The sequence below is a fragment of the Nasonia vitripennis genome, assembly GCF_009193385.2.
Source record: "Nasonia vitripennis strain AsymCx chromosome 1 unlocalized genomic scaffold, Nvit_psr_1.1 chr1_random0005, whole genome shotgun sequence".
In the NCBI taxonomy this organism is placed as follows: Eukaryota; Metazoa; Arthropoda; class Insecta; order Hymenoptera; family Pteromalidae; genus Nasonia; species Nasonia vitripennis.
In genome coordinates, this window is record NW_022279591.1 from 1,357,239 (window position 1) to 1,371,037 (window position 13,799).

The 13,799-nt window shown below is 41.0% G+C and overlaps 1 protein-coding gene across 4 annotated transcripts in view; it reads right to left on the reverse strand.

Annotated features, from left to right (window-relative positions):
- Positions 1-740: 740 nt before the first annotated feature.
- LOC100116911 (exocyst complex component 8) overlaps positions 741-13,799 on the reverse strand; it is a 342,632-nt gene continuing 329,573 nt past the window's right edge. For 3 of the 4 annotated variants that reach the window (XM_031921081.2, XM_032601342.1, XM_031921083.2), the window contains exon 9: positions 782-1,064. In XM_031921081.2, coding sequence (XP_031776941.1) covers positions 855-1,064 — 210 coding nt within the window. In that variant the 3' untranslated portion in view covers positions 782-854. Of the gene's footprint in view, positions 1,065-13,799 lie in introns of all 4 variants that reach the window. The other variant, XM_031921075.2, reaches the window with a different exon arrangement.

The window sequence follows — 13,799 nt, forward strand, 5'->3', positions numbered from 1 at the left end:
AAAAGATGTAAATGAAAGCACTAAAGAAGGGTGTACAAAAGGATCCAGTGAAGTAAAAAAGCAAAGGGAAAGACTTACCCGCCTAGATGCGTTAGTCATAAAAGCCGCAGGAGAAAACACATATGCTGAAATTCTTATGAAGATGAAAGCAGACTCCAAACTGGAGGCACTTGGGAATAGCGTTTAACAAAATACGCAAGGTGACCTTTCTTATTCTCAAAAAATGTTATTTGCTACAACGTTATTTTTCTCAAAATCATTAAAAAAATTATGGTAGTAACGGGCCCCACGAAAGTATTGTTTAACGATGGTGCCTGTAGGGTTCCGGGGTTGAAGGGTTGCACTACCTACGCTATATAAAAAAATACATGCACCGTTTTATTCTCAAACAAATCGAAAACATTATTAAAATATAAAATTTTCGTTATCCATGATTTATTTCTTGGCTATCACTGTTGTCTGTTTCTGTTTATCTCCAGTTACAAATAGTATATTATGCAACGGGTACAGAAAGACTGCATTTTCAAAACGAGAGTTTACAGCACGAGCCAAAGGCTCGTGCTGTAACGAGTTTTGTAAATGCAGTCTTTATGTACAAGTTACATACGATATTTTATACCACGAGAGCCGAAAATTCACATTAAAGTTGTGATTTTGAGGTTAGAGTGGTATAAACTTTGTTTTAATGTTCTCGTAGCTAAGCATATTTAAAAACAGTAAAAAGGATGGAAACGACAATAAAAATTTGAATATTATTTTTAATAATTTTTTTCTAAGCAAGAAGAATATTGTAACATATTTTTATTACACCATTAATTATTCAAAACATCTTTAAGTAAAATATTCTAGGGCCATTATATATATTCTGTTGTGGAATACTTTGGAATAGAAGTTTGAGGTGTTGGTTCAAGTTTCCTTTCGATTCTGAAAGATTCATGACGCAATTGCTCTTGCAAGGATAATAAATTGGTAAATCTATAACCTGTAACGGCTTCATGTAGTTCCAAGGTTCGAGTTATAACAACATCGTACAGATATTTGGCATTATCATTAACCAATTGCCTCTGAAAATAAAAATATTCCTTTAATACAAAGTTTAGTTTACAAATGTTTACAAAAAATAGTTGATATAATAATATTGTTCTAAATTATTTGTTGTAACATACACATACATACATATTTGGAACTTGATGTTCCTAATCTTGTCTTTGATGCGCGTAGAGGAAGCCGGGTTGAAATAACTTCTCCGAGGATATTGCGTATCGAGAAAGTTAACTTTATTTACAGCGACTAATTAGGCTAAAGGTTACAGTGCGACTAGAATATTCGGCGGCCGAGCCCAGAATGACGAACAGGTGCGCGCTACCTGCTCGCCACGGTGTGGCGTCGGCGTGGTGGCGCTCTCAGCTCGATGACGGCCAGACTCGTTACGAGAAGTCGGGCCTGGGCTGGAGCGTCTGTTTGCGCCGGCGCCGATGCTGCCCAGAGCTAACCGCCACACATATATCCCTTCGTATATCATTCATTTGAATCGGCTCAACTATATAAAGGAACATTTTTCTACCTCTCTCTTACTCCCAACCTCTTCAGAAACTTACCCTTACAATTAACAAAATTCATTTTAATATTTATAATTAAAATTTATATTATCGTGGCACACTCGAACTTCATATAATACTAAAAAAATAATCTGTGACAGTGCACATGCATATATCGGAAGCGGCACGTACCAATATGCATACGCTTGTGAGCTATGCGCACACGCACACGCACACGCACGCACACAAATACACAGACAAAGAAAATGAAAATCGTGCAGTTGAATATAAATCACTGCGCGACTGTATGTACTACTGTATGTACCTACTGAGTCAGTATGTCCGTGAGACAGGAATTAACATAGCCATCCTCTGTGAACAATACAGAGACCTGGACGAACCATCGTGGGATATGGAGAGTACTAATAAAGCGGCGATATGGGCATGCGGAGACGCCGCTTTCCAAAAAAACATGACAAGACGTAATGGAGGATTCTTACGCGCTAAAGTCGCAGGCGTACACATTTACAGCTGCTATGCTTCTCCTAACACGTCGATAGAACAATTTAGACAATCGTTGGACCAGATAGTATAGGATGCTGCAGGAAGAAAACAGGTACTGATAGCAGGCGATTTCAACGCCTGGGCAGTAGAGTGGGGCAGCCAAGGGACGAACAAAAGAGGACGAACGCTATTGGAAACATTCACTCTCCTTAACTTGGTCTTAGCTAACCAGGGATGTTCTTACATATTTCAAAGAGGAGATGCAGGGTCCATCATAGATCTCACGTTTGTCAGCAGCTGCCTGATTGGCTCAATTAGGTCGTGGACGGTGAGCGATCATTACACAAATAGTGACCACCAATCGATAATAATGGAGATAAGAATACCAAAACAGAGATCCAACGGGAGGGCAACAATAAAAAGAGTCGTTGCAAAACGAAGGATTATGATAAAGAGATATTTATGCTGGCTCTAGAAGAAATACAGCTATCTGGATCTGTGAATGATAAGGTCGAGCAGGTAATAGGAAATATTACCCGAGCCTGCGACGCAACGATGCCAAGGAGAGCTCCCAACAATAGACGACCACCAGTATACTGATGGGATAAAGAAATTGACGCGGCCCGCAAAGAGTGTCATCAAACCAAAAGACGGAAACAGCGGGCTCGAAAGAAATACAACAAGACTCGTCGTGTTAGAGAAATAGTAGACACCCTAAATAAAAAAATTAAGGATGCTAAACGGATACTCAAGAAAAAATCTGAGAAAATAAACGACGGTACCTGAAAGAGTTACAGGACGAGGTTGAGCTGGATCCCTGGGGGCGACCGTACGAAGTGGTAATGAAGAAGATAAAGGGAGGTTATACCCCCCCCCCCTCCTAAAAGCCCGGAATTGCTGGATCGTATTATGACCACACTGTTTCCCCTTCAACTGGAAGTCACAGCTATTCCTGAAGCGGAGGCAAATGACGAAATCATTCCAACAATCACCACAAAGGAATTACTGACTGCATGCAAAAGAATTGGGAACAACAAGGCCCCAGGCCTGGATGGCATACCCAATATTGCATTGAAACAAGCTATACAGGCACGCCCCAATGCCTTTGTGACTTGTAAAATTCATGTCTCGAAGAAGGAATGGCCCAAGTCATTGGAAAACCAAGCGGACTAGCGGAATATCAATACGACGTCAGAAAAAACGCTCCACTCTTGATGCCGTAAGCTTAGTAGTCAACACCGCTAGAACTGCAACAGAAGAAAAAAGATAGAAAGAAGGATCCAAGAAGTACTGTGCCATTATTACACTGGATTTTAAAAATGCGTTCGACTCAGCCAGCTGGAGCAAGATATACGAGGCACTACGGAAAAAAGAAGTACCCTCATATACAGTATGTCGCAGATAAAGCGGACACATTTCTTTTTTGGTGATTCAGGAAAAAATAGCGCGAGCGCAAATAAAACTGGGGGGGGGGGGGGGTAATTTGTGACTCAAGGTGAGTGCGTCGTCTGCTACGTGCAGGTTATGCGATCTCGTTAGGGAAATCGTGCCTCTGCAGGCCCCGACGAACATACGCGCTTGCAAATTGTCAACCCAAAAGCTCGTTGTGCGCCTCGAGACCCTCGAAGAATCTTTCAAATGTCGAAAAATCCTCGCATCTTTCAAATGTCAAAAAACCCTCGCATCTCCCGGTCATCGAAAAGCACTCGGAGCATCTTTTGATCGTTGAGAAATACTTGGAGCATATTTCGATCGTCGAGAAATACTCGCAAGTTTCTTTTGATCGTCGAAAAACCCTCTGAGAATCTTTCGATGGTCAAAAAGCACTCGGAGCGGAGCATATTTCGATCGTCAAAAAACCCTCTGAGTATCTTTTGATGGTCGAAAAACCCTTCGAGCATCTTTCGATCGTCGAGAAATAATCGCGAGTATTTTTTGATTGTCGAAAATCACTCGGAGCAATTTTTGATGGTCGAGAAACACTCGTGAATACTTTTCAATCGACGACGCAGTTTCTCGAAGGAGATCGCATAACCTGCACGTAGCAGACGATGCACAAACCTCGAGTCACAACAATACGGAAGTGCGTCGCATGCCGCCATTTTTGGTTGCCCGGCGAAATATTCCATCTTCAGAAATCAATTTTTAAAATTGATTTAAAATTGAATAAACACAAGGGTAATCGTATAAGCGTGGTTTTAAACATTATTTGCCATGGTATATCGAATGGAAGGGCTTAGAGCACCTTACCTAGCTTTTATTTATGCATCATTTTATTAAACCTAGGGCCGTAAAAAACCTTACGACTCGGGGAAAAAAGGGTACGATAACTTTGTAGAGAGTGTTTTGACGTTTAATTATCCCCCCCCCCCCCCCCCAGTTTTATTTGCGCTCACGCTATTTTTTTCTGAATCACTAAAAAAGAAATGTGTCCGCTTTATCTGCGACATACTGTAAGATATGCATGCTACTATAAGAAGGAGTATGTCTGACTACCTGAAAGACAGAATCCTTTTGTATGACACAGAGAGTGGCACGAAAACCTATCAAGTAACTGAAGGGGTCCCACAAGGGTCAGTGCTTGGCCCATTATTGTGGAACATCATGTACGATGGAGTACTTAGGCTAAAGCTACTCGAGGGAGCAACAGTTGTAGGGTTTGCAGATGACATTGCAGTAGTGGTAGTAGCAAAGCGAAAGGAAGAGGTGACGGAAATCGCTAATGAGGCAGTAGGCATAACCCACGATTGGCTAAAGCAGACTAGACTTGAGCTTGCTAGCTATAAAACGGAGGCTATTCTTATATCCAGTAGAAAGAAAATAGAGACAATAACGCTGTTAGTGGACGGACACGAAATAAACTCTCAGCCGACCATTAAGAAGCTGGGAATCACCATAGACACCAGACTAACGGTCAAGCAGCATCTCGAGAGGGCGAGCAATAAGGCAGCAAAAGTCAGTGCTGCACTATCGCGACTAATGCCAAATGTAGGTGGGCCAACGCAGGATCGAAGGTTTCTCCTAGCCAGTGTAACTACATCAATTATGTTATACGGTGCCCCAATATGGGCGGACGCTATGTTGGTGAAGATCTGTGCATGAAAGCTGTCAACAGTTTATAAGAGAAGTGCATTGCGGGTCGCTTCTGTCTACCGAACAGTATCAGAAGATTCAGTGTGCGTTATTTCAAGTATGCCGCCTATAGACCTTCTAGCAACAGAACAAAAGAATATATACGAAGAAAGCCAGCGCGGTGACAATACTCAAAAGGAAGTTCGGAAATCCGCAAAGGAACAAACCCTAGCTGAGTGGCAGAGACGATGAAACTCGAATGGAAAGGGGCGATGGACGCACCGCCTCATACCACATATTGTTGGTTGGACCAATAGACGATACGGAGAAGTGAATTACTATCTTACGCAGTTTTTCAGCGGACATGGGTGCTTTCGAGTCTACCTACACCGCTTCAAGATAAAGGATAATCCAAATTGCTCAGTATGTTTGGAAGCAAACTAAGATGCGGAGCATGTCTTCTGTAACTGTTCGCGATACGAAATGGATCGAGAAGAACTCGAGCGTTACTTTCAGACTAGGGTGGTCCCTGAGTCAATGATAACAGCTGTGCTAGCGTCGAAGGATAGCCGGTGCGCAGTAAACAACTACGTAAGGACTATTCTCAAAAAAGTTAGAAATGACGTAGAGAATAGAAGGGAAGGACAAGGCGAAATATCTGAGTAAAACTGTCGCTAGACGAAGGCCACCAGGTAATAGATACCAAACGCTCTTTGGACTGATGCAGAGGAACGTAGGTAACTGAGTTGAGCCCAGACTTCCTCACCCGATGCAGAGGAACGTGGGTGTCGGGGTTAAGTCTGTCCAGAGGATGGTCGGTCGATGCTGCTCGAAGTAGACAACCAGACGATGCTGTAGGAAGTAAACGGCTGAACGATGCAGAGTGGAGAAGACGGCAGGACGATGCAGAATGAAGAAGACAAACATAATAAAAATCTGTATATTTATAAAAGAATCGATGTGCTAAGTGAGCTCTGACATTATTCTGATCAACATTTTGCAAATAAATTTTTTGAAATAAAGGAAAAATATAAATTTTTTACGGTAAAATGAAGCGTTTATATTTCCTGCGTACATACACCGCAAACTAGCATGATGGAAATATATGATTGTATTGCGCGCCTCTTCCTCATGATCACACGTAGTCCCCCCAGCCCCCCACCGACGTTGCCACAATTTTAACGCGTTCTCGTAGAGATAAAGAGAAAATTCGTTATCCCGTGAGATGGCGCTGCTTGTTGCGTCGCCTCGTTTCGGGTCCGTCTCCCGCGCTGCCTCATTCCTTCGCTTTGTGCCGACAAGCCACATCGTTTTTCCAAGTAAGTGCTTCACGTATTAAGAAGAAGTCGAGACATGGGCAGAAAAAGACGCAGGGATGAAACCAGCAGCGACGACTCTTATGAGGACGACCATAAGAGACGCCACAAACATTCGAAGAAGGTCAAAAAACAGAGGCGAGATAAAGACAGACGCCGTCGCCGCCGCAGACATCGCCGGACAAGCAGTTCGTCAGACACCACAACATCAACATCTTCTAGTGAATGTAAGTGAAGTCAGCATCAAAAAATCATAAACAAGGCCCTAACCTTCTTATGAGTCAAAAAACCCGTACATTAACGGCTCACTAGCGCTAAGTCGCATTCGAGTTATCACTCGAACCGCCGCGTGGCTACTTTCGCAGGCTCTAACCTGCACAGAGCGCGCGGCCTGTAAACGCACAGACGTTACAACCTCTCTTCTTGGAAAGAGAGAGAGAGAAAGGGCCTAACCCTAGCAACAGCAAACATAGGCACTAACCTATGTGCTGGAGCTTCGCGTCTTATTAGAAAGACTCAACAGGATCGCGCAAGCTTAGTGCTGCGCACAACAAAGACTGTATAGTCTTCATTTGGGAAATCCTTCCAATTACAGATTCGCGCAACGATGACTCGGATGAAAACTCGGAAGGGGGAGACTCCGATAGACGGCCACAGCCTAAAAAGACCACGGGGGAAGAAACCGAACCCGCAGAAGCCGAACTCAGCGAGGACGTGTTAGCAGCAATCGGAAAACGGACTTTCGAAGAGCGGACACTCGCACCCCCCCTCCACTCCGAGTTTTTGTCACGCTGCAAGGACGTGGTTGAATACGGATTACCTGATGAGGAAAGGGCTAATTTGATTAAAAAATACCCTCCCCCAAGCAATTGCTTATTTTTCGACCCGCCGAAGCTGAACGCAGAAATCAAGCGTATTCTACAACCCGCTTCTCAAACAAGAGATGCCCGAATCGTAACAAAGCAACAAAAAATTGCAGCTGCTCTCGCAGCAGTGACTAAAGGACAAATGGCTCTCATTAGGGACGGGAAAGATTTGATAGACTTACCCATCATCGAATGTCTAAGCGACACAACCAGACTGTTAGCAGATATTCATCAAGATGAGTCGATGATTCGTCGAAGCCTGATAATGGCGAACATAAACCCTACAATCAAGGAAGCGGTGCAGGAGACCACATGCAACGAATGGTTGTTCGGAGAGAAATTGGACGAAGTTGTCAAGTCAGCAAAAACCTTCGACTCGACAGCTCAATCCCTACGTCCAGGCAAAAATGCATCAAATCGGGCTTCAAAAAACTCGAACAACCCGCCCCGTCAATGACGGAGGGACCGTCAACAAAGGACGTCGGGCGGGTATCGCTCAGACAAGACGAACAAGAAAACGAGCCACTACTCCAATCGTCACACACGATCGAAGAAACAACGAGAGAAACGCTAACGGGAAACTCCGTAAGTTTAATAGCAGGTAGACTGCGGTTATGCGTAAAGGAATGGCGTAAAATAACCTCTGACCGTATCGTGTTGTCATGGATCCGCGGTTACAAAATTCCCTTCGAGAGGACGCCTGCACAGACACACGAACCCAGGGAAAGAATCTGGAATGATCGGGAAAAATTTGAAATTTCAGAAATTTTGAACGATCTATTGAGGAAAGGCGCAATTTGTAAATGCAAACCAGTTCGGGGCCAGTTTATATCAGGAATATTTTTAAGACCTAAATCTGATGGTTCGAAAAGATTGATTTTAAATCTCGTTCAGCTAAATAGCTTCATTCCAAAGATTCATTTTAAAATTGAGGATGTAAAAATTGTTAAAAGACTGATTACTAATGGCGATTATATGGCAACCTCTTAAAGACGCTTACTACTTGATACCGATTCACGATTCAAGCAAAATTTATTTGAGATTTCGGTTTGATAACCAGCTCTATCAGTTCGAATTCCTCCCATTTGGATTAAGTGTTGCACCATATGTATTTACAAAAATTCTTAAACCAGTCGTGGCTCATTTACGAAGTCAAGGTCTATTGTCAAATATATACTTAGATGATTTTCTTCTTTTAGGAAGCTCATATGAAGATTGTTTCAAGAATATTTCTCTAACCAAAACTCTTTTGGAAAAAATCGGTTTTATTATTAACTACAAAAAGAGCAATCTCATTCCGAAACAAAGTTGCAATTACTTAGGTTTTATTTATAATTCAATTAGCATGACAATAGAACTTCCAATTAAGAAAAGGCAAAAAATAGATAAGATAGTCAACCTCAAATCTAATCAAAAGATGAAAATCAGAGAGTTCGCGGAATTAATAGTCTTTTTAGTATCTTACTGCACTGCCGTAGAATACGGTTTTCTTTACACAAAGGCATCTGAGAGAGCCAAATACTTAGCACTTGAGGCTAACAAACAAAATTACGAAACAAAAATGATCATTACAGACACGATTGTAGATGAGTTAAAATGGTGGAAGGAGCTACCTAAATCTCCGTTTTCTTACATCAAAAATTTTACATTCGTCTTAGAAATTTATTCAGACGCCTCCCTCACCGGCTGGGGAGCTTTTTGCAACGGAGAAAGAGCAAATGGTTACTGAACGAACGAAGAGAGCGGTTATTTCATAAACTATTTAGAGTTGTTAGCGGCCTTTTTCGGGTTGAAAGTTTTTGCCAAAAATCATCGCAATTGTTCAGTTCTGCTCCACATAGACAACACAACGGCCATCTCATATATAAACCGTATGGGAGGAATTCAGCACGAGAATCTAAATAATATTACAAAAAAAATATGGAAATGGTGTGAGAGAAGAAATATCTGGATACACGCTACATACATAGCGTCCAGAGATAACGTAGAAGCCGACACTGAATCCAGACGATTACAACCAAACACAGAGATTGAGATTTCCAATAGAGCGTCTCAAAAAATAACAGACGAGTTCGGAGACCCAGATATAGATCTATTTGCAAGCAGGTTGAATGCAAAATGCAATCTCTTCGTTTCGTGGCAAAGAGATCCTGAGAGCATGGCCGTGGATGCATTTACAATATCGTGGACAGAGTATTTCTTTTACGCCTTTCCTCCTTGCTCGATCATTTTAAGAACGTTGCAAAAAATAAAGAACGATGGAGCACGCGGTATCATGGTAGTTCCAAGTGGCCAGCTCAACCATGGTACCCGTTATTCCGTTCAATGCTAGTTTCGAAACCGATAGAACTACCATCTAAAAACAATCTTATATTTTCTAGCAACATGAAGGACAGATGCTGGGACAAAACTACCCTGGTGGCCGGAATCTTGTCCAACAAGCGCTAAGTTTAAGAGGAGTTCCAGAGCCAGCAATATAGATATCTCTCGCATCATTAACAGATTCTTCGTATAAACAATACGAGACCTGTTTTAAAAAATGGTGGGATTTTTGTACAAAAAACAAACTGAATCCGTTTGACAAATTTATTAAAAATATCCTACTTTTTCTTACAAGCATTTACGATACGGGTGTAGCGCACAGCTCACTTAATTGTTATCGCTCAGCAATCGCGTTACTGGTCGATCCAGAAATAGGAGAGGACGAGAGGATGAAAAGATTTTTCAAAGGTTTGACGAAAATTAGACGGTCCAAACCTAAATATGAGTCCACTTGGGACCCAAAAATAGTTCTTGATCATTTTTCAAAAAATCCAAAAAACGAAGACTTATCGCTTAAGTTATTGTCGACAAAATTAATTAGCCTATTAGCGCTAATTACTGGTCATAGATTACAAACGTTTTCACTAATCAAAATAGATAACATAGTAACTAAAAACGATTTAATCGAGATTAAAATACCAGATCGCATTAAGACTAGTGGTCCGAATAAAAATCAACCAGTTTTAATACTACCGATTTACAAAAAGAATAAAAAGATTTGCGCAGCAACCACTCTACAAGATTATCTAAATCGAACCGAAGAGATTAGAAACAATACTAAAGAACTTTTCATATCTTTCAAAAAACCATTCAAAAAAGTGGGAGCACAAACCCTTAGTCGGTGGGTAAAAGAGGTCTTAGAAGCAAGTGGCATTGATACAGACGTATTCACTGCTCACTCAACCAGGCACGCATCGACTTCAGCAGCCAAAAGGAAGGGCCTAGATATCGATACGGTGCGCAGAACAGCGGGTTGGACAAAGACCTCGAACACTTTTGTAAAATTTTACAATCTGCGTTTGTGTGACCCGCAAGATGCTTTTGGCAAGGCAATCCTTAATGCTTAAGAATTTAGCCTAAATATTTATAATTGTTCACTTCATTGTATAAAATATCAGCAAATAAAGTTGTTAATTTTGTTGATAAACACACAAGCACTTCTTTTCTCGAGTACAGTTATCATTCGTAGCTACCGTAACAAGCTTTGAAAGTCTACGTGTGATCATGAGGAAGAGGCGCGCAATACAATTATATGATTAAACGAACTTACCTGTAAGTGAAGTTCTATCATAATTGTATGAAGCGCCTCTTCCGAAATGATCAGTCCCACCCTTTGTTTCACCCTTTTCTCAAGAAACGAATCTTGAGACCCGAATCTACAGATGTTACGGCAGAGCTTTGAAGAAATGAGGCAGCGCGGGAGACGGACCCGAAACGAGGCGACGCAACAAGCAGCGCCATCTCACGGTATAACGAATTTTCTCTTTTTCTCTACGAGAACGCGTTAAAATTGTGGCAACGTCGGTGGGGGGCTGGGGGGACTACGTGTGATCATTTCGGAAGAGGCGCTTCATACAATTATGATAGAACTTCACTTACAGGTAAGTTCGTTTAATCATATAAATTTACAAGTATTGGAATTTTAACAAAATTGATCAAATATAATATCTTGCATTTTTCCAATCAACATTTTGCTTAAAGAATATTTAAAAAAAAGAAATGTAATATTGTTTACAGTAGAATGAAAGATCCTTATCTTTCGCACATATATACTGCAAATAAGCACGATAAAAATGTATAAATTCACAAATATTGAGAGAATTTTAGCAAATTGATGAAATATAATATTTTTCTCAACACGTGCATAAAAAAGACTCGTTTCCATGCATCTAAAGTGAATGGCAAGCTGTTCGTTTCGAGCGTGCGGGAGGGAATGGTTATTCGCTCCCGCTACTCAAAAACACTCAAAATGAATCAAATTTTTAAAAAATTCTGAAAAAGCTTGAAAATTTCACAAGAGAGTGGCTTACGACTTAAAATGCGCAATTTGCCATTCACTTTATATGCATGAAAACGGGTCTTTACAGGCACTTGTCAAAAAAAGGACAGTGTGTAACAAGGGGGGGAGGGCAATTTCTATCTCGGGTGAAATTTGAGCACTCGTCTCCATCTCGGGCGCCTGCGGCGCCCTTGACTCCAACTCGTGCTCAAATCTCAACTTTGTTAGAAATAGCCCGACCCCCCCCCCCTAGTTGCACAATATACTATTAACACTCTGTTCGCAAAACGCGGTTTCTCGGGCTCGATTTCCCTGCCCGAAACACTAGGTTTTTTAACTAATGCGCAAAACAAATAATATGGCGCAAAACATGCCGTTGCTATGGAAACGGTGTTTCACATACGCTACACGAAAAACGAGCCCAGTGAAAACCACATTTTTTGCGCACGCCGTGTTAAGAAATATTGTTTGATACATGTGCACAGAGTAAGCGAGAATTGCTTTTTATATTTTTCCAATCAACATTTTGCTTAAAAAATATTTAAAAAAAAGAAGAAATGTAAAATCTTTTACGGTAGAATGAAAGATCCTCATTATCCTGTAAAGAAACAAAATAAAAATAGAGTCTGTCTAGGCGGCGTCTTTTTGCGTACGTAAAGCCCTCCTCACCCTTACCCCAAATTTACCCCTCTTTTCGTGCGCGATGATTTGGAAAACTCTTTCGCACGCGAAGAAAATTTTTCTTAGGCTTCGCGCGCGAACTGCACTTTTCCGAGACGCTTCGCACGCGAAATGTTCCAAATTTGAGTAGCTTTCGTGCGCGAAATGTCCCAAATTTGAGTCACTTTCGCGCGCGAAGGATCACAAACCTGACTTTCGCGCGCGAAGTATCACAGATTCTTTGTACGCGAAAAATGTATTAGCTACGTGATAAAATGACATTTACATTAAAATAAATGGCTATTTGTATAGAGTAAATTTGCAAAGAGTGTGCCTGAGTGGGTATGGTTGCTTTAGAACTGTTTAGTGAAAAGATCAGTATGCTAAAGCAACATTACCCAGATTTACTCTTTGCAGAAGAAAAGTAAATTGCAAGTCACTAATTAATTGATTTTCTTGCTCAGATGTGCTGAAGCAATTATACCCACTCATGAACACTTTTCGCAATTCACAAATTCGCGTAACTCAGTTCTAGAGAGAGTCAGCTGCTTTGCGAAACATTTCTAGCCCTGTTTACACTATATCTACAACACGTAAGTATCGTGCAACAGCATTCTTCATCGTCACTCGTCAGCGTGGTGTTAAGCCTTGGAGGTTATGTGACTATTGAAATAGCACATCTGAGCAAGAATGATGATCTTTTCACTCAGATGTGCTAAAGCAATAATACCCACTCAGGCACACTCTTTGCAAATTTAATCTATAAAAATAGCCATTTATTTCAATGTAAATGTAATTTTTTCACGTAGCTAATACATTTTTCGCGTACAAAAATTTTGTCATACTTCGTGCGCGAAAGTCTGATTTGTGATCCTTCGCTCGCGAAAGTGACTCAAATTTGGGACATTTCGCGCACGAAAGCTACTCAAATTTGGGACATTTTGCGTGCGAAGCGTCTCGGAAAAGTGCAGTTCGCGCGCGAAGCCTACGAAAAATTTTCTTCGCGTGCGAATGACTTTTCCAAATCGTCAGGCACGAAAAGAGGGGTAAATTTGGGGTAAGGGTGGGGGGAGGGGCCTTCGCGTACGCGAACAGACTCCGCCTAGACGGACTCATAAAAATATGTATATTTATTAAAAAATCGATGTGCTAGGTGACCCCGCGTATTTTTTCGATCAACATTGCGCTAAAAAAATATTGAAAAAAATGAATGTGAATTTTCTTACGGTAGAATGATGGATTATAAACTTTTGCACATATATATTGCAAAGAAACATGATAAAAAGGTTTATTATTAAAAGAATTGTTGTTTTACATGTCCCCTGACATTTGAGCGATCAACATTTTTCTTAACGAATATTTAAAAAAAAAGAATACAAGAAAAAAAATATTTTTACATTAGAATGGAGGATTAAAAACTTTCGCTCATATATACTGCAAAAAAACATGATAGAAATCTATATATTTATATAAGAATCGATGTGCTGCCCTGGTAGAAAAGCAGAGAACTGATTTGCCATCG